The 26,100-nt window shown below is 34.6% G+C and overlaps 1 protein-coding gene across 1 annotated transcript in view; it reads left to right on the top strand.

Moving 5' to 3' along the window:
• Window positions 1-26,100, top strand: part of Adgb (androglobin) — a 172,141-nt gene that overhangs the window by 126,898 nt on the left and 19,143 nt on the right. Inside the window, exons 29-33 of the mRNA XM_078018948.1 lie at window positions 4,341-4,452; window positions 13,411-13,583; window positions 16,402-16,578; window positions 17,333-17,438; window positions 20,275-20,493. Coding sequence (XP_077875074.1) covers window positions 4,341-4,452; window positions 13,411-13,583; window positions 16,402-16,578; window positions 17,333-17,438; window positions 20,275-20,493 — 787 coding nt within the window. The remainder of the gene's footprint in view (window positions 1-4,340; window positions 4,453-13,410; window positions 13,584-16,401; window positions 16,579-17,332; window positions 17,439-20,274; window positions 20,494-26,100) is intronic.

The following is a 26,100-nucleotide window of genomic DNA, read 5'->3' as shown; positions in this document are numbered from 1 at the left end:
CTAAAAGAATCTAACAATAAAATGATTCTCTTCCTAGAAGTTGTCAAATACTTTCTATCCGCTATGCCATCAGTGAACAACCCGAATTGAAGAATGAGACTTTCTTGAACAGTTTCTCTATGCTAAGATCTTTAATCAAATGGCTAACTTAACCTCTATGCCAACCGTAGGATGTATATGTAATCATGTTAGTTTGAAAATAAGTTATAATACATACCACTAAAGGTCATATTCTTATAACAATTACACATTAATAAAAGGTGAGTGTATGTGACCCAAGTTAGAAAGGAAAAAAGACAATGCATTTATTTTAAAACAGCAGAATAAAATATGGCACAGCCATTGGAAACAACAGCATAAAATAGTAAAAGGGATTGAAAAGAAAATAAGGTGCCAGAAATAAGTCATAATATGACAGTAATTGCAATAAATATCAGCATAGTAATTAATTGAAAAGCTACAGTTCTAAAGTCATATAAAATAATATTCAAGTATAAGTAGTTCTAAGTAACACTTTTAAATAAAAGGTCACAGCTAATGTAAAGACAAAATGAGAGGAAAATGTATCTGGTAAACATTAATCAAGAGAGAGCTTTAATAATAATTTAAATGTCATAATACATAGACTTCAACAGGGATAGTATATGAAAATTAAAAAACAAATAAATAAAGTAGATATGACATTAAGCAACACAGAGGCACTTAACTACCAAGAGACAATAAATAAGACTCAAAAACTTTTGGATCACAGGGGAAAAAAAGATAAGTGCACAATTCACAATTAAAGACTTTAATGCATATCTTTCACAAACTAATAAATCAAGCTGAAAAACAAAATGAGAATGGTCGTGCATATATTTGTCAGCTTTTCACCTCTGTGACAAAATACCTGAGAGTAACAGCTTAGAGGAGGAAGTCATTTGGGGCTTATGGGGTCAGAGTTCTTAATACACTGTCGTCCAACACCATTGCTCTGGGTCCAGGGCAAGGCAGAACATCATGATGGAAGGGCATGGTTGAAGAAAACTGCTCAGCTCAAGGTAACTGGGAAGCAAAGAAGCTGGTTGAGGTATCAGGGACAAAATACAAACCCCAAAGTCATCCCCCCAGTGACCTAGCCACGGTACTCCTTTCAAATAATTAACCCATGAAATGAACCTCTGAACATTGCTCCATTGTCTTACCAGTGAGCTTTTGGAGGGAAGTCCTTATCCAAATCATAACAGTGATGATTTGAAAAATTTAATTACATATCTAATCATGTAGATACCTATATAAAACACCAAGAAAACAGAGAACACAATTTTTCTTAGCACACCCAGGATATTTTTTAAAATACAGACTGTGTAATAAGCAATTAGTGGATTAAAATCCAATAAAATCCAAGCTATCTGTACTATGTAGTTATGTTTTCTTAGTATAATGCAATAAAATAGAAATTAATAATTAATGGATAGTGTAAAAGTCTCCAAATGTGAAAATTAGATAAAATATATCAAATAATTCTGTTGTTAAAAAGAACATCAAATAATGAATTATGCAAAGTATAGCACTCAATGATTATTGGAAAACTTTCAAATTGAAAAATTTAAGCAACATCTAAATACAACATCTAAAGTAGCATTTAGTGTAATATTGACTTTTAGGTTAATTAATAAGGATGTATGAATGATTAGAACTACGTGGTTTAACTATTAAAAAGGAAAGGATTCAAGATCAACTCAAAGCTGAAGAAATGATTTTAATAATTAGGTCAGAAATCAATGAGATGGTGAGCAAAAAGCAAAAAAAATCAATAAACCCTAAGTAATTATTTCTAAGATTAATAAAGTAAATATACTTCTAGTAAAATGAATCAATTAAACAGAGAGAAGATATAAATTAACCAAATGCAAAATTTAAAAAACACAGTTGATGTATAACTACACCCTATAGGTGTTTTTTTAATGCTGTTACTATTATAAACAACTCTATGCTAGCAAACTTAAAGCCTGGCAGGGATGGGGGCTGGGAAATACACAAATTCCTGTGTGGGAAGGAGAGGTAGAGAATAGCATAGCTGATTCATAAAAAAATCTTAATAAAAGAACAAAAAAATATATAAAATTAAATAGGTAATCAACATCTCCCAAGACTCCCCTTGTCAAAGTGCCAAAAGCCATGTCGATCAGACTTTCAAGGAGTAAGTTATTCAAAAAATCAGAAGAAAAGTTTAAACTTTCCAATCCTTTTAAGAGATTATTGTAATCCTGATTCCAAAACTAGATAAGAGTAACACAAGAGAAATGCATAAGTTTTATTTATAAAAATGGATGAAGAAGTATAGATAACAGACAACCAGTTCCAGTGTGCCAGGCAATCAGGGAGCATTCATCTCAGGAGTTCAGGAGTGGTTTGCAATTAAAAAAAATCTGTCAGTATAAATCACCACAGTAACAGATTAGATGAGAACAATCAGATAACTCTGAAACATATGATAAAGTTCAACAACCTTTGGGTATTTTTCAAACATTCTCTTATCAAACTAGGCATAGAACTTCTAAACTGCAAATGTTACATACCAAAAATCATGAAATTAATTGAGAAATCTTATATACCATAGCAATATATGAACATACAAAATTGAAGTGCATTTCTACTAAAATTAGGATAAGAATGCTCACTATCATTGTTGATATTTAATGATACTGGAATATTATGATGGTGTAAAGTTAGAACAATGAGAAGAAACAAAATAGAAATTCCACTTCAAAGAATTACTGAGTTATTTACAGACTTATATAACCAAAGAAACCAACAGAATAGACAAATTCAGAATTAACAAGAGATTTTAGGAAGATTGGCAAGACATTACTAACAGCAAATTCTTGTATATTTACTTATTTACCAACTATGTACCTGTTACAGTGTATGTACATTGATCTTTAATTCTCCCACCATCTTTTGAAGTAAACAGTTTCACTCTCTCCATGTGACAGTTGAGGAACCCAGAGCACATAGAACTTAAATGATTTGTTCAATGCCAAATACCATGTGTGTGCTAAAACTAAACCTGAACCCAGACAGGTCCAACTTGTGAGGCTATACCCTTACTCACCATGCTCTGCTGCTTCTACAACTGTAACAGCAGCCTTCCTCTACAAGCAGCACTAATGCATCAGACAGTAGAATTTGCCAACTCTCGCAATAGCAGCGAGTATCTAGACCATAACTTAACCAAAAAATACACAAGTTCTCTACATAGAAAAACTTGATCCTTTAGTGAAGGTCATTGAGGTAATTAGAACAACTAAAGAATATAGATGGCCTCTCTAACACAGGGAAGCAGTCCATGCTTTTCAATAAGGTGTCATAATGGTCTTAAGACATCCTTTATTCCCCCAATTAATTTTTAAATTCGATGTGGTGCTAATCAAGATTCCCCCTGTGTTTTTCAGAATAGGAATGAATCAAAACTCACAAACAGTTAAGTCTACTTTAAAAAAGAAAAGCAAAGATAGAGGACATCCCTTTCTAAATATTAAGACAAACTAAATAGTCATTACAATAAAATAATATTAGTACAAGAACACATAAATGAAGCAGTAGGAGAAAAACTAGAAACAGATCATGTTTCTATGAAAATTTGACACAGTATTAAGATGATATCATAAATCAAAGAAGGAAAGGTAATCCATGAAGTAGATGGTGCTACAGAAATGACCTCTACAAAGGTCATTTGTACAGAAATAAAACCAGACCAAAAGCTAACTCGGTGACTAAAGGTGGACTCCAAAGGTATTTCAGATTTAATTGTGAAATTTTACTCCACAAAAGGAGGCCATTTTTGTGTCTGAGCACAAAGAAAATCCTAAAAGTCAGAGAATGAAAAAAACTACTCAAATTCTTTAATAATTTGAAAACTGCAAAATACAGCAGCAGTGAGATTTCACTTTATACCCACTGTACTGGCAAAAAATAGAAACAGAAAATGGCCAGGCATAAGTGGAGATATGAGAGTGTAAACTTTTTAAATATATATTTTATTTTTTTAGCTGTAGTTGGACACAATACCTTTATTTTATTTTTTTATTTTTATGTGGTGCTGAGGATCAAACCCAGGATCTTGCAAATGCGAGGTGAGCACTCTACCACTGAACCACAACCCCAGCCTCGAGAGTGTTAAACTTATGAAGTGTTGTGCAATAGAGTTTGAGAACATCGGTGTTATTGAATTAAATAATGAGCATATATTCAGGAAAAGTATATACTTATCACATGCCCAGTGTAACAAATTCTATTATGTACGTATTGTATATATTCTTATTGCTTGTTCTTAAACACTGTGTTTTATTTCACAGAACTACAAGTATATCATACAGTGCTTGATATTGTATAACAGTTGGCCTCTCACTGAAAGTCAGCAGATATTTGTTCAAGCACTAAAAGAATTAGAGAAAAGTGATAACAAAGGTATGTCACTCTAAATGTTTGTATGTGCATGTTGCATTTCATATAAATATTTACTAGTAAGTGGATCACATAATTATTAGAACTGTTGTCTATAATTTATCTCCTGTGACCTGCCATATTTCCCATTGTGTTAATTATGTTTCACATTATTACTGCCTAGTTCCTAAAAAACAAAATACATGATTATTTAGGCCAATTTAAACACATTTTGTATAATTTGCCAAAATTACATATTGATTATACCTTAGCATTTTCAAGAAACACACAGGAAACTTTATTACATTTTAAAATTACATTTGTCCGCAGTTATTGGAAAATCATAAAACAAAAGACAAGCTCTTCAAATATTAACAAATCTTTCAATTACAGATTGAGATGAAGTGTGTTTTCTATTTATGTGCTAAAATTGAAGCCCAATTGCCTAATAAAATAATACATGTACATTATTTTTAAAATAAAATAAAACTACACAAAACAAGAGAGAATAACATCAAAAAGTAAAAGCTCCCTGATCCTATAAGCCTTAGTCCTAATATTCCACGCTAGACCACATCAGAACTTCCTTGGTATTTTGCAGAGTTTTAAGTGCACATCTATCATACACGTGACAAGACAAACCCTCTGCTCTTATCATCCTCTAACAGTGTTCAGTAATTTCCCCTTTTCACAGTTTCCTTTCTGTGGTTCTAGTCATCAGTGGTCAACCATGAACTGAACATATTACCACAGTGCAATAAGGAATTAAGGTATTTTGAGAGAGACCACATTCACATAACTTTTAATATGGTATATTACATGTTATAATTATTGACTTTTATATTTACTTATTTTTGCCAATTTCTTATTGCACCTAATTTGTTAAACTTGTTGTAGGTATGTATACATAGGAACAAAAATTATATAGAGAGAGTTTGGTACTAACTGTGGTTCCAGGCTTCTACTGAGGATCTTGGAACATATTCTCTGCAGATAAGAGGGAACTTACTATCTAAATTCCCCTACTAGAATGGAAGCCTGGGAGGCAAGGAGTTCTGTCTATTCTTGCTTATCTGATGCCTTGTGTAGCCACTGGTTAGGTATTGTCCACCCGATTAGCCGCTCCATAATATTTGTTGAGTGACTGAATGAAAGGAGATATGTAAACTACTCTTGTTATTATTGCCTTATTTACCAGGTGTTAGAAACTCTATTCAGGTGTTTGTTTGCCTGTGTTATCACCTAGACCCAAACAGGTAAGTGTTAATAGAGCTTCATTTATACAGAAGTTAAGAGAAAACGGTTATTACTAGGTTTATTAAAAGGGCAGATTCTAGTGTGGCTCATAGGATTCAAAGAAAAATTATTAAAATAAATAAGAGTCCCCACTGTGTGGAAATCCTGACTTTGTTGGCCTCCGCTGCAGTGTTCTTCTCTGTGGGGAGAGGAACCATGTCTTTCCCAGACTCATCTTTGTGTCACTGGATCCAGACAGAATGTTAGTTCCCTCACATTCACTGAGTGGATGCGTGAAAGTGTTATGCCTGTGTCAGCAGGTATGCCTCAATCCTGATGGCTCCCTGGCCTGCCGCGTTGACAAGACTCTGAGGCTGGGTTTGTGCTCAGTGAGAAAATGTTGTCATCTTTGCTCAATGTCTGACACAGACAGAGGAAGAGAAAGCCGTGGCCTCTGAGCCACATAGCGGCCACTTCTTTTGCTACTCATCTGTGTCATGTATAACTCCCAAAGCAGTTGTTCCGGTGCTCAAAAACTGGTTTGTGAACAAAAAAAGCTGTGCAACTGCTTAATAATGATATACATTCGACCTTGTTACATATCCCCTGGTTAATCTCATGGAATATGAATTTTGTTGAACTATCTCTTCATTCTAGCTCAGCCTCCCCTCCACAGCCACTGCCCAGCACCACTGAGGATGTCTGAAATACAGAACAGGCAAGATTTTGATCTGGTGTTCTTGCTGACCAGAAGAGAAGAGTTTTTCCATGAATAAGCATCACATGCAAGCTGAAAGCTCCTTGCAGGCCATGTCTAAGGCTGCATGTGCCACTGGTTCCCTCGTGGTAGCAAAGGCACTGGCTTTGGCTGTCACTGCTCTTGCAGCAGCCTCTCTGACCCAGTGCTGCAAGCCCCAGGCCTTCCTTTGGATGCAGTGAAGGTGTCCTAGGTCCACCCAACTCTCCTGAACTTTGCCTTAAAGACTCCCTATAGAAGTGACTTGGAAGCCTTTATTTTGGAATCCACTGTCCATGGCCACAATGTTCAAATGAAAAATAAGTGAGAACAAACTATTAATCTTATTTGTTTATTCCTCTTTGTGGGTTACTGTCTCCTCCCCACCACCACCACCACCATCTCTTTCTCCCTCTCTCTCTTTCTCTCTGTGTATTCTTTCCTGTCAGGCTATTGCTTTTGTTATCCTTTAAATCAGCCTTTATCCTATCTCTACCTCCCCTGTGGTTCAAATAGAAATTTCTTGGACCTTACATACTATACCTAAATTTTTTTTTATTTGTGTAAATCAGTGCTAGAAAGAGTGGTACAAATTGTGGTAGTGTATTCCCCTCCTCCCAAGATGTAGAGACATAGTTTCTGCTTAATATCAGTGGAATTCAATATTTTATGCTAAAGACCTATGTGCAAATAAAAAAATATTCACTATTACAGAAATAAATCAAAATAATAGGAAAACAGCACAGTTTTGTTCATGCTAATGTGTTCAGCAAAGCTATTCTCATTTTTTTGTTGCATTGTTGTTCTTCAAAGACAGTTTGTAGTATTAGTAAATTTTACCTTATGTTCCTGGAAACTAGAAATTACAGTAAATCAAGAGTGAGAACCAAATCCCAGGTTTTTTCCTGCATGGCTTCTTTCATGAATTGCCTGTATTTCTTTCATGATTTTTTACGTTGCAATATTTTGTTATGCCTGTCTTGCTACTTCCAAAATAGTCATACTATTGTCATTTATAGCAAGTATAAATATAAACTACATGACAGGGAATAAATAATCCCAGCATAAATCATGAAAAGAAAACTACAGCATAGCTCTGTGGTAGAATACTTGCATAGCCCATGCAAAGTCCTGGGTTCAGTCCCAGGCACTGGAAAATGATAACAACAACAATAAAACCTACTGAATGTTCTGATTAAATTTAATTTGAGATTGTATTCATAGGTAAAACTGGTGTGTAAATCCATTAGGATATATAAGAACATGCAACAATAAAGGAAGAAATATTGGGGGAAATGTTTTAAGCTTTCCAAGGCAAGTTAGCACCATATAGTACAATGCTATCAGAATATCAAATAATGTAAGAAAAACAGAGTTATGTAAGAGAACAAAGTTAAAATGAATTAAAAGTTTTAAAGGAACAGTATTATCAATTGGGGAAATACAGCATAGTGGCTAAACCACCCTAGGTTCAGTGATCTGAACCAGGATGTTCATCACCTGCAAGACTAGAATAAGTGCTGTCTTTCAAAGTTGTTGTGAATATTCAAAATAATGTATAGAAGTTCCTATGTCCTAGTAGTATTTTAAAAGATGTTATTCTCTAAGTAGCAGAAAGGCTTTAGGAGAAATAATATGTATTCTTTTCTTATATAACATTTGAAAATTTATTGTATGAAAGAGAAGCTGCTAAAATTAAATTACACCTTCTATTGAATAATATGTTTGTGGCTGAAAAACAGCAAGCAAAGAAACTAAAGATGAATTGTGTTTAAAATGAATTAGGATGTTTTTCTGTGTGGAAGAAAATGTTGAACGATCTTTGAAAGGCAGCTTTCAGTTTCAGAATAATTGATCTTTAATGGCATATTTGTAAATGTGGATTTTTAGACAGTTTAATTATTAAAACATATCAATGCATTGACTGCTATGCTTTAATTATATTTACAACTCAAAACCCACATATCCTAACTTTAAGGGTATGATATATCTTAGAAACATTTATTTACTAACGTTTTCAAATTATTAATTTGTTTGCTTTTAAAATATAAATACTTTATGTCAAGAAGAAATTGGTCAAGTTCTTTTTATTATTGTATTCTTTAAAATATTCATTCCAAAGTCAATAGAAATGTTGCTTTATTTACTCATATCAAATACTGAATTTCTGTGAGAAATAAGTGTAAAACTTGTTTTTTTTTTTTTTCAAAAATTCACATCTTTATAGCTCAGCTCACAATTTCACAATACAAAATAAGGCCCGAATTATAGTAATATTCAACCTAGGATATTTCTTTTAAAATTTTTTTTTTAAATGTGGCCTCTGGTTAACATGAGGCAACAGTGCCACCTTTAGTATATTTCAATTCCTAAGTTGCAGTAAATATTGCTTATCAAGTTACCTTTCACTTAAGGAAACATGAACCTGGAGGACTTTGAGCAGGGAGAAACTTAGTGCTATCATCTGCCTTCAGATGAATTTGTGGCACGATCTTAAATTCCTTTTGCCTATGTTTAACATCTTTATGCTGCTGACCTATGCCTTTGAGGTTCTGGTATATTTGCTGAAACACATATTATCAAAAACATATATATTTTGCTCCACCACACACTCTCCACTGTGAGGTTCTGCCTCATGTCAGGCTCAAAATCAATAGTCAAGTGACCATGGGTTTCAGGCCTCTGAAAGCTTAAACTAAAATAAATTTTTCTTTCTTTGTTTCCCTCAGGAATTTTATTAGAGTGATAGGGAAGCTGACAGGAGTTAATGTGTATTATGAATTCCATATTATAATAGATGTGAAATCAGGGATTTGAAAGGAGGTATATAATGATGTTCTGGCCTTCCAAGAACTTGTACTTTATGGGAGAAAAAGCTAGTATATGTTATGCCATTAAGAAATATGGAAATTAATTTTATATTAACAACATTAGGAAAGTGGGCAGCACACACCAGCTGTGTCTGACAAAATAGTAGGTATAAATTTACATATCAAGTATAAATTTATACATATTAATATATAAATTTACATATCAAGTATGTTTCAGGGGAATCAAATACACCTTAAGGTATGACTCAAACATTACTAACTATGGGCAGTTAGAAAAGAGAGCCCCAGAAGTACTTCAGGAACACCTTGAGATTCAATTTCAGCAGAAATTTATTAAACACCTTAGAAACCCAGGGTGTATGATACTAGGTAGAATGCTATTTTACCTGCTCTATAGTGATTAGTGTTAGATTTGTGTGTGCAGAGTTAGTATCTTCATTATACAGAGGGGCAACTTAGGCCCCAATTACCTGGCAAACTGAATGTATCCAATGCCTGAGCCATGATTCACTGCCAAGTCATGAAATTATTTAACCATGAAATTTTCTGTGGCCCAACACTTCTTAGCAGTTGGTCTTGTCAGTAGAAGAACAAGTGATACCCATCATCTCTTGGCCATCTACTAGTGTGACCTGCTTCCAATTTGAAAGTATGTAACATCAGAGGATCAAGTAATTGATGAAATCCGGATTTTTTACGATTACTATTTTACTTGGCTAATGGGGTGACTCACAAAACTTTGATTTTGTAAAGGACTGACAGCATTTTTGAACTTAAATTTGAATGCTGATTCAACTCTTAGCAGTAAATTACATTACTGAGTAAATTACATAAACAGATACTCTCCGAATCTTTCTGTCTGGGACCCATTGAGAATCTAACTAAGAAGAAACATAGTAGTAGGGTTCAAAAAAAAATTACTTGCCTCTCTGCCACCTGGATATTTAACTATTAAAAAGAATTAATAGAACATAAGGTATTGTAACCCATTTTGTGCTACTATAACAAAATAGCACAATTGGATGATTTATAAAGAACAGAAATTTACTGGCAAATGGTTATAGAGGCTAGGGTACTTCAGGGTAAAGTGCCAGTATCTAGTGTGGGCCTTCTATATCATAACACAGCAGAAGGCAACGTGTGGGAGAGAGACAGAGAGGCAAGGGGACCAAAATTATTCTCTGATAAAAAATCCACACCCTCAATAATAAACCTACTCCCACAATAATGGCATTAATCCATTCATGAAGGCAGATCCCTCGTGACCAACTCTTTTCTTCAGGTCTCATCCCTGAACACTGTTGCGCTGGGGATTTAGTTTCTAAATCACCAACTATGGGACCTAAATGTAAACCAGTGATCCTCAAAGTGTGGTCCTTGGACTAGCAGCCTCAGTACCACAATGTGCCCATGGAGGACCCACACTAGACCCACCAAATGAGAAACTTTAGGGGAGTGGCCATAAATCCATTTCAAAAATTAGCCCTCACAGGATCAAATTTGAAAACCAGCCTTGCAAAGTATCTTTAGCTTTTTTGAATTCTAAGCCATTAATGCTCAGCCTTTTTGTCCACCCCTTTGTAGTACTTGCATCTAGCAAAAGAGAAAAGTATATAGAATTCTTAGGGCAGTGGTTCTCAGAGTGTGATCCACAGGACACTTGTACATTCACAGAATTGTGAATTGCTGTTACAAAAACCATAGCATCATCAGTAACAGAGTTATCTGGAAGCACCAAGTGAAAAAAACATTCTTCTACTCCAGTGTTGATCAGGTTCATTTAACCAGCACTATCCACAAGTAGGACTATAAAATACAGTTTACTTTATATTCTATTGTCAATGAGATCTCTGGGAGTTGGATTTTACTGGGGCAAGAATTTAGAGAAGTGACTATAGCCAATGAAGCTGGCTGAAGCCCATTTCCCTCATACTGAATGAAAGGTTCATTTCTGTGCAAGCAGTGTTTCTTCAACCTTCAAGTTTTAGGCTGGCAAAGAATGCCAAAGAGCACAGGAGAAAATATGTATTCAGAAGCCTGTCTTGGGTTTCTGATGAAAGGTGATTTTACTGCGTGACTTCCTATAAAAATCTTTGTCTTTATTTCTTATTTTTTCTTCTCTTGTTCCTGTTTTTGTGGTTCAGCATCTCTAACTTTATGCCTTGTTCTTCTCTGGTTTAAATAACCTGACTCTCTTTCTGGGGGCTCATTTATCCTACTTTTCTGCTCATGTGTTACCAGTACATTTGTATCTTGTCCTACTCATCACAGGCAAGAAACAAGTTGCTTAGAATGGAATCTCACCTTTTCTCCCTGAGTTCTTTTTAATTCCATAAACTACCAACAAAGTCTCCAGGCAGCTGTGAGAGAACTGACATATAAACTGCCCATTTTCTCAGGACCCTGCCTCAGACAATTAGTGTGTAAAGGTTCTTAGCAGGTTTAGAGAAGCAAACAAATCCAGGAGCATATTGGGGGAAATGGTAGAGTAAGAATTTTGATAATTAGCTTCTCCATAAAGCAATTAAAAAACTACAAAACAAATAAAAAGTGTTTATTTAAGGAAAGCAAGATATATTCTATTAAAAACCAATACTCTATATTTCAGTCCAAGATAGCAGCCGTCAGGAATAAAATGGTGCTAGAGCTCTTCAAGGTCTTATTCCAAAGTCATATCATTATTATTGGTCTGGTGGTTTCCTGAAACACCCTACTCACAAGGCTGACTCCAAGCTAAAGTCAATAATGCGTCAATGTTGATAGACACAATATGTGTAAGATGACATTTAGAGTAACAGCATAAAGGACAGAACTATATAAGAGCAAAGATTTTTGTATGCTATTGAAATTAAACTGCATGAATCCAAAGTAGATGGTTATAAATTAATATTTGAATTGTAATCTCAAGGAAAACAATAAGAAAATAAAAAAATAAAAATATATAATATGTAAACAAACAAGGGAATTAATTGTACATTAGTAAATATTTATTTGAGACAAAAGAAGGTAGCAATGGAGGAGGGGGAAAAGAGAGAGAGAGAGAGAAGCCCTAGATGAAAACAGTAAAATAAAAGACATAAATCCCTCATTATTAGTAATTATTTTAAATACAAGTTAAATACACTATACAATGAAAACAAGATCTAACTGGATGCTGTTTATGAGGCACACTTTAGTTTCAAAGATACAAATAGTCTAAAGATAAAAAGAATTGACAAACAGTATTATGCAAATAGTAACCAGAGAATCCTAGGGTAAATATACTAATGCTGGGGGGAAAAAGATTTTAAGACAAAAGAAAGAAAACACATATTAACAACACAGTTTAAAATACAAAAAAAATAGGTACAATTGAAAGAAGAAATAAGTAATTTGACAATAATAGTTGGAAACTTTAACAGTCCAATTTTGTTAATGAATAGAACAACTAAACAGAAAATCAAAAAGGAAATAAAATACTTGAATAACACTGTAAACCAAATTGACTTAACAAATATCTATAGAGTAGTCTCCTCAACAGCAGCAGAATAATCCTCTCAAGGGCACTTGAAAGATCTGCAGGATAAACTATAGCTAATGCAACTCTAAATAAATGTCAAAGATTTATGTCTGAAAATCATATAAATGTGTTCTTTGATCATAATTGAAGAACATTAGAAATCAATAATAAATAAAGTTGGGGATTTCAGAAATATGTGGAAATTAAACAATATACCCTTAACCCATGGCTCTGAGATTAAATAGCAAGATAAATTAAGAAATACTTAGAGATAAATTAAAAAGAAAACAAAACCTATCAAAAGTTATGAGATGCAGTAAAAATAGTTAGGAGGGAAATAGCAAAGATTAGACCTGAGATAAATGAGATCAATATTGCACTGCAGGTACCAGACAGGGAAATTATTCAACAAATTAAATAAAAGCCTTCCAAAAGTGATTGCTGCACAGTGTTAGATGCCAACGCCCACTGACCCACATACACCTAGGGTGTTGATGGTAGATGAATTATAACTCAATTTTATAAAAAGAATTAAACAGACCTTCATAAAAGATATGTTTTCTTGTTGAAGAATGAAAAGAAATATGAATTTATTTCACCAACTCACTCCCCTGGTTCTTGCATGAAATGATTTTATTGTCATATAATGGCCACTAGTTTCCATTTTTGTGTCTCTCTAGCTCATGGAGAGAAGCATGAAGAATTAATTACCATGGGAAGTCCAGATTCTCATACCATCAGTGAGGGTCAGAAATCCTCAGGAACTTCCAAAACAACAAGGAAAGGCAAAGAAAAGTCTTCAGACAGAGAAAGGTCAACCAAAGAAAAACAAGCACCTCGCTTTGAGCCTCAGGTGGGTGTGCTCTTTTCTCCTATGGAGTCACTTAGTGAACCTTGGCTCATTGGTTCCCTATTTGCTCATTTGTACAGAAGTTGAAATAGTGAATAATTCTATCTCCCTGATTGCAGCAGCAGCCTAGATACCTTGCGGACTTTTCTTGGACATATTTCCCAAAACCCCTTCACCAGCTCAATATTGAAAAGCATTAATTGAACTATCAGTATGCAGGACACTATTACTGGAATGTGGGTTTTTAAGATTAATATCATATAGTCCTTACCCTTAAATAACCCACACTGAAATGCAGGAAGCCAAAGATAACAGGACTTTAGTGTTAGACATTGTGTGTGCCATGGTAGAAGGGTAGGTTTCTAATCCCACCTCTTCTAGGAGAACTAGGCCCTGAACTGAGGCAATGAGCAAAGACATGCAGAGGAAACATCAAGTCAGTCTGGTATTTTGGACCTGTCTGGTATTTGGGGAAGTACAGACATTCACTGGATTAGACAAAGGGGAATGACTGGAAGGGAGGAGAGATGGGAATTGGAAAGACAGTAAAATGAATCAGATATAAGTCTCCTATGCTCATATATGTATACATGACCAGTGTAACTCCACATCATGTGCAAACACAAGATGGAATCCTAATTGGAATGGGTTGCACTCCATGTGTGTATAATATGTCAAAATACACTCTACTGTCATGTATATCTAAAAACAACAAAAAGACACACAGCTCCCTTAGAACCTTCATAGCTCTCTCTTTCCTGATCAAAATTTGATCCTGGAAAAGTTTCTGAAAAACTCATTTATCAAACCATTTAAAAGATGATAAAAGCTAAAAACTCTTTTTTAAATTTTTTAATTTGTTTTAATTAGTTATACATGACAGTAGAATACATTTATGCACTTTGCTATAACATACATAGATGGGGTATCCTTTCTCATTTTTCTGAGTATATATGTTGTAGAATCACATTGGTCATGCAATCATATATATATATATATATATATATGATTACTTTATATTTATATATGTAATTATTACTTTAGATATATAAAGTAATAATGTCTGCTTCATTCTACTATCCTTCCTATCCTCATATCCCCTCCCCAACCCCCCTTTACTCCCCTCTTTTAAAAGTAAGAAATAGAAGAATCTCTGATCATGGGATTTGGTCTCAACAGAATATTAGAGGAATTTGGTACAAAGCAAGGTCTTTTGGGTAGCACTAAAACCAAACTGTATATGAAAACGTCATTCAATGAATGGTTGCAACATTCCCTTCCCCAAATGCACTATCCGACATGGATAACTAACAGTCTCAACCTAAGTGCTATGTGCCCTTGTAAGTTTTGTTATTTAATTGTCTAGCAGATTTCCTGGAAAATCCCACTTCCTAAACTGACTCCAGGCTGGTTCACAGTGAGAAGGCTTCTCCCCCTGATGAGAACTAGCTAGATTGAGATTTTTCAATCAGAAGATAAAAGGTGGAGAAAAAAAATCCATAGAAATCTGAGAGACACCTTGGCATGCTAACAGGCATGATGGCAATGACAGAGGAATACGAGCCAGAGAAAGTGGCTGTGTTAGCTTTTCGTCACTGTGACCAAGATACCTGACAAAAGTATCTTAAAGGAGGAAAAGTTTATTGTTAGGTTAAGAAGTTCAGTTGATGTTTAGCAAACTCCATCCCTTTGGCCTAAGGTGAGACAAAGCACCAAGTCAAAAGGGCTGCTCATGCCATTGAGGCGGGACTCACAGAGAGAAAAGAGAAAGGAAAGGGACCTCAGGTGCACCTCCTCCAGCCCTGCCCACCTGCCTACAGCTACTACTCTGTCCTTTCAAACTAGGATGGACAAATTAGGTTAAGCTCTCAGAATCTGGTCATTTTACCTCCTGCATTTACACAGTAATTTTGGGAGCAACACCTCATATCTAAACCATAACAGTGGCAAAAAGGCTATGTGAAGAACTAAAGTCTCTTTCCCTACCTGATTGCCATCAATGAGCATCAATTATATAGAAATTGCCCACTCTATGTCAAGGCTGTCCTAGCCTATGGTCCATGCCAGGATCCTATGAAAGCTCGAAATGTTGTTCACTTTCATAATGAATGGATGGCAAGTATACAGACCTGGAAATGGTCAACTGTCCTGCTCTCATTTTTGTGAAGAGATGTTATGAGTACAAATCAGTATAATTTAAACTTTATTGTGCATAATTGTAAGTATATTTTACAGAGAGTGATATGTACAAATATTACAAATATCAATTGTACCATTCAATGACTTTTGACAACTGTAACCATGGTATAATTCATGCCCCTATCAAGGTATAGATTATATAACATCCTTAAACTCACTGCAGTCAATTCTGTCCTCCTTATACCTCACCTCCAGACAACCACTCACCTGCTTTCAAACTGTAGTTTTGACTGTTATGGAATTTTATACAAGTGAATCACACAAGGTGTGTGCTCTTTTGTGCTCAATTTTTTCATTGCAGTATGATGTCTTCCTGAGATATTCATCCACACAATAGTATATAACAGTAGTATCATAATGCTTCATATTAAGTAGTATGCAACTTTAGGAATATATATAGGAGTATATATTATAATACATTATCAATTATAGTAATATATAATTGACTTATCCTTTCATCGGTTGATAAACTGCAATGAACATTCTTGTACAGTCTTCTGTGAATTATGATTTCATTTCTCCTGTGCAAATACCGAATAGTAAAATGATGCATCGAGTATAAAACTTAGATCCTATTGAAAAGAGGAGAGCATTTGTCTCAAAGTTTCATTTTACCTTTCAGGTACCCGCTGTTCAATTGCAACAAGAAGATCCAAATAAACCCTACTGGATTTTGAGGTTGGTTTCTGAACACAGTGAAACTGAATTATTTGATGTGAAAAAAGATACAGAACGAGCAGATGAAATCCGAGCCATGAAGCAGGCCTGGGAGACCACTGAGCCTGGAAGAGCCATTAAGGTCATGTGACTGAAAACCCTCTCATTTTTTTTTTTTAACTTGTCATCATTAGGCATGATATGAAGGAAGAGCCATGTTGGTGAAATCATGCAATTTTCCTTTTAGGAATGATACCTGAATGTTATTAGATATTGCCTAGCTAAATATATTAAGACCACATTTGGACACAATGTAAAATATTACCTTCCTGATTCCCAGAGGATCTGCAAAACCAAAGGACATAATGGTGCCACTTATTCATCCAAACTATAAGTTTCCTCTCTCTTTCACAGAACCAGGGCTATATTTCCATTTACCCTTAAGGCCTTCAAGTCATAAAGCATAGCAATGTTTAATGTGTGCCTGCCTGTTCCTGGACCAGCCCTAGATAGAAGGCACGTGTTGCTCTACCTTGGAATATTCTCTCCCTCCACTCTCTGCCTGAGGCAGCAATCTTTGCCCCAGTGAAACACTATTACTACTATTTCAGGTCCCCACTCAGGGTAATTGGGGCAGATGAAAAAGATTCAGGAGCACTTGGATTTAAGATAGCATGCCCAGAACTGCTTCTTCATTTCTTTTTAAAAATAACTGTCAAAATTACAGATGGCTCAAAATTTGAATTTATTTGTTAGATTTAGCCTGGTTCAAATTGCCTTATTCAATTCACGTGTTCCTATTTTGTACACCTACGCTAACATGTTGTTGCCTGCCTGTACTGTTTTTTTTTTTAATTTTCAAAGCATTTTAAAGACTGATAATATTTCTCCTGTAGGCCTCTCAAGCTCGTTTGCTCTACCTCAACCAGTTATTTAAGAGACCACCTGATTTCCCTGAGAGTTTGCTTTTGCCTGACAGCCAGATTAAATTTGGGGAAGAAGGTCAGTGGATCCTTCCCTGCTGCCTCTGAACACAAAGCTATTGCCTGCACTTCTTAAAAATTAGTCAACTCTTCATGCTTGGTGAAGAGGAAATGTTTCAGAATCCCTAGTCTCAAGTATTGCAAGGCCTTGCAAGTTCAGATCAGTATATATAATAATTAATTTATCAAATCACTTCCACTTGTTTTTATCATTTTTATCCTACTCCCTCCTCCCAAGTAGATAGGATTTTCCAATTTTAGAGAAAAACCAAAGGTGAGAGTACAACTAGCTAGAAAATACTAGCATGAAACTTGAAGGCAGGTCTATTGCTATAAATCTGGTACCTATAAAATAACAATTACAGTAAATAATAACAATCGTCATCATCATAATAAAGCTAGGTACTTTTGTTGAGCTACTGCCTTGGGCCTGTCAACACACATTATTTTAATTTTAGTCATCCCTCATATACAGGGCATTGGTTTCAGGACCCTCAATGGATACCAAAATCCCAAAGTTGCTCAAGTCCCTTATGTAAAATAATGTAGTGTTTGCACATTCTCCTGCATACTTTGAAACATCTCTAGATTATTTAAAATACCTAATGCAATATAAATTCTGCATAAACAGTTTTTTAGTATATCACTTAGGGAATAATATAAAGAAAATACTCTGTACATGTTTAGTACATATGCATCAATCATAGGACTAATTACCTAGTATATGACAATATAACTTTTTTCAAATATTTTTGATCCATGATTGTTCAAATCTATGTCCATGATTGTTCAAATCTATGTATGAAGAATCTGCAAATACGTAGAGTCAACTGTATACAACATTATTTCCAATTTACCAATTAGAACACTGGCCCAGAGTGCCTCAGTAATATGTCTAAGTTCACAAGACACCCAGAGACTGAGCCAGCACATAGATGGGCCCTCCATGTCAATGTCTTCTCATAGCATCTTGGCTACCTCTACCTATCATCCCTCTGGGCTTTCATGGAGGCACGAGGATTCACATTCCAAATTATGTTATTCCATGTTCACATCTTGAGGAATGTCAATCAATAATTGTTACAGGAATAATATTGCTTTTCATATGAATAGTATGAATAGCAATATCACCCTACTCCTGGAATGGGCACTGTGAATTATGTTTTTTGTGTATTATCCCATTTGCATATATCATAATTATGAGGAAGTCAATTACTACTTCCATTTTACAGATAGAGAGACCAAAGCTCAGAGAATCACTTTACTCTTCCTAAGTCATATGTCAAGAAAGTAACAAAATTAGAATTTGAAATATTTCTAACTCCCAATCCCATCCCTCGATTATTGGAGTCCAATGTAATGCTAGAAAGACAAAGGTGAATAGGATCCAGTTCTTGTCCTTTAGAATATAGATTCAATTATTTTGAAAATTGTATTAAGGTGTATGGACAAAATATGCAGACAATTGTAAAAAACAAGAACGACTTTAAGACTACTGAAATAGGAAGGAAAAATAGAATTCAACTCAGAATATAACAAAAACAAGGGGGTATTTATACCCAAAGGTAGGGAGAGTGTGTGGAAAATTACTGAGAGAAACTTTAGTATCAATGATTAGGGAAAAGAAACTTGATTGGATATCAGGGTTGAGGAAAGAGGAGCTTGGGTAGGGAGACTCTAGCAGGATTCTTTGCTAAAACTGAGAAAAACAGGCCAAGGAGAATCCCTATTTGAAAACAAGGCTCTGAGAAGCCTAACCTTGTTATAAAACATACACAGAGTTGAGGCACAAATCTTAATGGTACAGCTTGACTGATTTTTGCATATGGAACCACCGTTAGATTAAATCAAGACATAAAATATTCACTGCAGCCCAAATGTCTTCTTATTCTCCTTCCCAGTTATTTTCTCTCTCAAGGTAACCACTAGTCTGACCTCCACCACCATCAATTAATTTTGCCTATTCTTGAAGTTCATTTATTTATACTCATACAATGTCTTCTGTGTGTCTCACTATTTGGCAGTTTTATTTCTTCCTGTATCAGGTATGGTTGTTTTTACAAGAGATTCATCTATTTTACCTAAGTCAAAATTATTGAAATAAATTTTAATTTCCTCCTCTTTTGTTCTTGATCAGTCTTATTCTAGGGGTACATCAATTTTGATAATATTTTTCAAGAACCAAATTTTGACTACTGTATGTCTTGCTTTTGTTTCAACATTTATTCATGCTCTTAAGCGTTACCCTATTGCTGCCTTTCATTCAAAGCAGACTATAGTGCAAATTAAGTCATCCACAATTAATAAATAGGGGAATGAAGTCTGCCTAATGTGGAAGTTGTGGTAAGTTTTACATTTTTTGCATGGCATAGGGAACTGAACCAGTGGATTAAAGAGAAACCACCAAGCTTTAGGATTTCACAAGCAGAATCCCTTTTCAAATATAAGTTAGAACAATTTTATAAGTGCCTACACACAGGACTCCATTCCCAGAGATAAGTATCTTAAAATGTACAGTGGTCAGGACAGGACTGGTGGCACTTTCTCCAGGGCTCACCTTCACAGCAGCCCAAGTAGTTCCAAGATCTCATTTCTATTTGTATTGTCTCAGCTCCCAAAAGCTTCTACTTTTTTTTAATAAACTTTTGACAGCCTGAGGTAGCTTCCAGACACTGCCATCCTGCACAGTTCACACCATTTCTGGAGGTACAGATGACAGGTTTTGCTAGTGCTGTGGTTATAAGTTGCAAAGCTACTGAGTCACCTCCTGTGTGTTCCCACATGCAAGCCCTGTGATTTTTGCCATGATTTAGTAGAATGCAAACTTTATCAGCAATGTACATGTCGTGTTGTAGGAGAAATGACTGCATTTTTGAAAGAGACAGATGCAAAGAGTCTTCAGCGTCAAGAGAGTAGGGATATACTACTATCAGGAGGAGGAAGTATGTTGTGGAAGAAGTGGCAACTGAGCAAGGGCTTGAAGGATCTGACAAAAACTGTTAGCAGTGAAAGTGGAATAGTGCCCTCACCAGGGAAGGAAGAGCGTGAGCAAAATTTGAAGAAGGAAACCATAGGTAAGTATTGAAATAAAAATTCTATAAAAGACCCTTAACATATATGTGATTGTTGTTTAATAAAACAACAAAAAAATGTATTTTGGATTTAAGGTTTTCATTTTACTTATCTGAACTGATAATTTACTTAAGAACTTGATTGCTAAATATTTAAAGAAAAAGTGGGCATAAAAAACAAATTAGCAGGTATTTTTTTGTGTATGTTTGTGTATAAGTTTTCTGTGGCTACAAATACTGAAAATGCCATTCACATTCTTTTATCTATAGCATGCTGTATAATAGATTTTTATTTACATTTTAACTATTTTATTTATAAAATTCTGAAAGAGCAATTTTCAGTGGTACAGGAGTCACATTGACTTGACTTGTGTCTATGTGGATTTATAATTCTTCACTAAAATGAATCAAAATATTTGATGGAAGGTTTTACAGGGAAATGACATTCCACACTCCTGGTTTCCATGACGAGTGATTACTCCTAAGAAACTCTTGGATTTTTTCAGTCCAATTGGGGCTAAGTGTCTTATTTATTGATACATTTGGAAGGAGTCCATTGGGAGCCCGGCCCCCACAGGAGCCTGAATATGTGCTTCTCCCTGAGCAACCCCATTGGGCTGGAGGAGTCTGCCAACCCTGGGGTTCTGTGAAAATGGTCTTTCTACTTCTCACATCAAACTTCATCTCTAATTTAACCTGAATCAACAATAACGGTTATTCTTTGTTTCTCCACTTGTTCAGAACTCAAGCTAGAAAGAATTATATTTAGGAAGGAAATATTCTCAGAAACTACAGTGTTAGTTCTACTCTCAATATTGCTGACTCGTTCTGAGAATTTTAAAGTTAAGAAGGGTTTAAGTCTAAAGCATGGCCTTGAGTGATTTCTATAGTAAAAAGGCAAATTACAAGATTCAAAGACCTCTCTTAGTGTACAAATAAGAGATTCTGATATATCTGAGCTGATAGAAACAAAGTGCCTATTTAATAAGCAGTGATACACATGACAGTGGAACTAACACTGGAATTCCCTATATATTGATATTTAATTTGTAGAGTGACTTTATATGTATTATCTCACATAAGCCTCTGTGGATTATAAAAAGCAAATAATGGAATCTCTGCTTTTCAAATGGGGTATTGAGATAGTGGATCAGAGGAAGGCTGTTTTCAGTTGATCCATGACTCAGGATTCAAGAAATGGGTTTCCTGCTTCTTAGTAAGGTGTTGGAAATCTCCAGGAACACTTCAAGTTCACAGGGTAGAAACTCTGCTGCTGAAATACACCCAGTCAAAAGAAAGTGTACATTGCTCAACATAAAACTTAACCACACTCAAACCTCAGTTACGATTTAATACAAAGAATAGAAGAGGCAAAACCCCCAACAAGGCCCCAAGTAGGAATAGCTGTAGGGGAGGAGTCCTAGGTCTCACTCATGGACATCTACTTCTGTAGCAAAAAACAGATAGAATGAGCACAAAGTCTATGGATAACACACCTATGAAGGGTCTCAATCTAGATCACTCTAGGACTCTTTGGCAAGAGAATGCTGTCCCTACAAAAGCCTGATACATAAGCATGGAAGAGAAGTTTATCCCAACATGTGCATAAAATCCAACATAGGAATATAAGAATTATGAAAAAGCAAGGTAACACAAGGCCTTCTAAAGTTCATAATTCATCAGAAACTAACTCCAGAGATTTTGAAATGGATGAAATACAAGATAAAGAATTAAAATTATTATAACAAATGATTGCTGAATTCTAAAAGAACATATAAAAACAACTGCATGCATTAAGCAAGTCAGTAGAGGACAAGTATGGAGAGGAAATACTGGAAATGAAATACACAATAAATCAAATAAAATGTTCAGTTGAATGTTTCTCTGATAGAATAGGCTACACTGGACAGAATCTCAGAACTGGAAGACAAAGTCACTGACCTTGAACATTCAGACAGTATTAAAGAAAAGAAAATAATTAACCATGATCAGAATAAACAAGAACTTTGGGACAACATTAAAATACCCAATTAAGAATCATTGGAATTGAAAAGGTTTGTGAGATATAGGCTTTTGGAATGGACAACTTCTTCAGGGAAATGACTAAAAAGTTTCCAAACCTTTGGAATTAGATAGACCCTTAGATACAGAATGTATTCAAAACTCTAAATAGGCAATATCAAAAAAGAACATCCCATGATAAATTATAATTAAAATGCCTAAAATACAGAACAAAGGAAGAATTTTAATAACCTCAAGATAAAAATGTCAGGTCACATTTAGAGGAATTCCAAGGAATTACTTTAAATTCCTCAACACAAATTCTAAAATCCAATGGACTTGGAATGATGTGTTCTCAGTCCTGAAAGAAAAATACTTGTTGGAGCTGGGATTGTGGCTCAGTGATAGAGCATTCGCCTAGCACGGGCGGGACCTCAGCACCACAGAAAAATAAAGGCATTGTATTGAAAAAAAAGAAAAAGAAAAATAATTGTCAACCAACTTCTCTATATCCACAAAATCTATCCTTCAGAATAAAATTAGCAATAAAAACCTTCCAAGAGAAGCAGAAGCTCAAATAATTCATAGAAACTAAGCTAAAACAACAGAAAATACTTAAATTCATACAGAGAAAATAAAAAACAAAACCTTATGATTAACAAATTACTAAGTCTCCTTTGAACAGCAGCTAAGCAAATAAGAAACAAGATCAAATTAAACATTAGAAAGAAATTGGAAATAAATTGAAATGACAGGTATTAATATCACTCTATGATAACATTTAATGTAAATGGTATCAATTCTGCAATTAAAAGACATAAATTGGCAGAATGAATTAATAAACAAGATCCAACTATACGTTGCCAAGAGACTCACATAAAGGCAAAGATAGCCACAGGCTGAAAGTGAAAGGATGAAAATTTATACACCATTCCAGTGGAGCCGGAAAACAATCAGGAGAAAATACACTCATCTGTGAAAAAGTAGATTTTAAGCTAAAATTAATCAGAAGAGACAAAGAAGTTCACTTCATTCTGGTAAAGGGAACAATCAAAAAAATATATAATGATAGTAAATATTTATGTCCCAAATGTTGGTGCACCTAATCACATAGAACAGACACTATACAAATTAGAATATAATAATACTGGATCATTTAAACATACCTCTTTCATCCAGATGTGAACTCAGTAAAGACTCTTTGAGCTTGAAAAATATTATAAATCCAGTGGACTTAACAGATATCTACAGAATATTTCATAAAACAACAGCCAAATACACTTTCTTCTCAGTGACTCATGGAAACTCCTCCAAAATGAGTCATATTTTAGGCCACAAAGCAACTCTTAGAAAATAAAAAAAGATATAATTTCTTATATCTTATAAGAGTAAAATGAAATGAAATTAGAAAACAACCAAAAGAGACTCAATAGAAATATAAACACCAGATCTTAAATTATACTACAGCACTATAGTAACAAAAACAGCATAGTATTGGCACTAAAATAAGAAGACCAATGGAACAGAATAGAAGACACAGATACAAACCCACATAAACACAGTTACCTCATACTAGACAAAGTTCCAGAAACACACCCTGGAGAAGGGATAACCTCTTCAACAAATGATGCTGGGAAAACTAGAAATTCATATGTAATAGAATAAAAGTTAATCCCTACCTCCATGCAGGAAAAAAAAAATCAACTCTAAGTGGATCAAAGATCCAAGTATTAGACCAGAAACTCTGCACCTACTAGAACAAAATGTAGCAAAACATTTCAACATATTGGCACAGGAACCGAATTCCTGAACAAGACATGTAAAGTACAAGAAATAAAATAAAAATTCAATAAATGAAATGACATCAAATTATGATGCTGCTTCATAGCAAAAGAAAAAATCAGGTCGGGCACAATGGCACACACCTGGGTCTGGGGAGGCTGAGGCAGGAGCATCATGAGTTCAAAACCAGCCTCAGCAACTTAGCAAGGCCCTAAGCAATTCAGTTAGATCCTGTATCTAAATAAAATTTAAGAGGGATGAGAATGTGAGCACCCCTGGGTTTAATCCCCAGTACTAAAAAAAAAAAAGGAAAAGAATAAAAAGGAAGAAAGAAAAAGAAAGAATCAAGAGCATAAGAATATGAGGAGAGAATCTACACAATGGGAGAAAATCTTATCCATCTATACCTCATATAGAGTGTTGTTTCCAGAATATGCAAAAAACTACAAAAACTTACTACTACTACTACTACTACTACTACTACTACTACTACTACTAATAATAATAATAATAATAATAATCTAATCAATAAATAAGCAAGGTAATTTAACAGACCCTTCTAAAAAGGAGAAATACAAATGATCAACAAATATATGAAAAAGTGTTCAACATCTCTAGCAATCAGAGAAATGCAAATTAAAACTACACTGAGATTCCATGGAACTCCAGCCAGAATGGCAGTTATCAAGAATACATTTAACAACAAATGTTGGCAAGGGTGTGAGAAAAAAGGAACTCTCAAACATTGCAAATTGGTAACATCCACTCTGGAAAGCAGTACAGAGATTCCTCAAAAAACTAGAACATAACCACCATTTGATCCAGTTTTCTCACATCAATGTTTATAGCAGTACAATTCACAATAGCTAAACTATTAAACCCACCTGGATGTCCATTACAGATAAGTGGATAGAGAAATTGTGGTATATATACATGATGAAATATTACTAAACACTGAAGAAGAATGACTTTGTGATGTTTTCCAGTAAATCTTAAAATCTAGTGGATCTTAAGAATATCATGCTAAGTGAAATAAGCCAATCCCCAAACCCAAAGGCCAAAAGTTTTCACTGATTATGGAAACTAAACCACAATAATGAGGGGAGGGGCAGTTGAGAAGAGAAGTTCAGCAGATTAAACAAAGAGGAATAAAAGAAAGGGTGAGGATAGGAAAGACAGTAGAATAAATCTAACATAATTTTCCTATGTATGCATATTAAATTACCTAATTAAACCCTACCATCGTCCCTACCTACAAGAAATGGGGTTCCAATTAGAATAAGATATAGCCTATGCTTGTATAATTTTATCAAAATCAATTCTACTGTTATGTCTAACCAGTAAGAACCAATAAAATACAATTTAAGAAGAGGAATATAAAAACATAGAAATTGAACAATACACTTTTGAATGATGAATGAATGACAGAACAAATCAGGAGAAATTTAAAAATTCTTAGAGTCAAACAAAAATAGAGATATGACATACCAAAGTTATTTATGGACTATGAAGTTGTTTCCAAGAGGAGTTTTCATAGCTATAAGTGCCTACATAAGAAAATCAGAAAAATCCAGAGTAAACAACTTAATGCATCTTGAGGTCCTTGAAAAACAAGAACAAACAAATTTCATAACAAGCAGAAGGAAGGTAAAAGTGAAATTTAGAATAAAACAAACAGTACAAAGGATCAATGAAACAATGAGTTGGTGCTTTCAAAAGATAACTGAGATTGATAGGTCCATAGCCAAATTAATCAAAAGAAAAATGGAAAAGAAAAAATTGGAATGAAAAAGGAGAAATCATTACAAACATCACAGAGATTCATTA

The sequence above is a fragment of the Ictidomys tridecemlineatus genome, chromosome 8, assembly GCF_052094955.1.
Source record: "Ictidomys tridecemlineatus isolate mIctTri1 chromosome 8, mIctTri1.hap1, whole genome shotgun sequence".
Lineage (NCBI taxonomy): Eukaryota > Metazoa > Chordata > Mammalia > Rodentia > Sciuridae > Ictidomys > Ictidomys tridecemlineatus.
The sequence above is the reverse complement of the archived record's forward strand: the minus strand, read 5'-3'. Positions and strand labels throughout refer to the sequence as shown.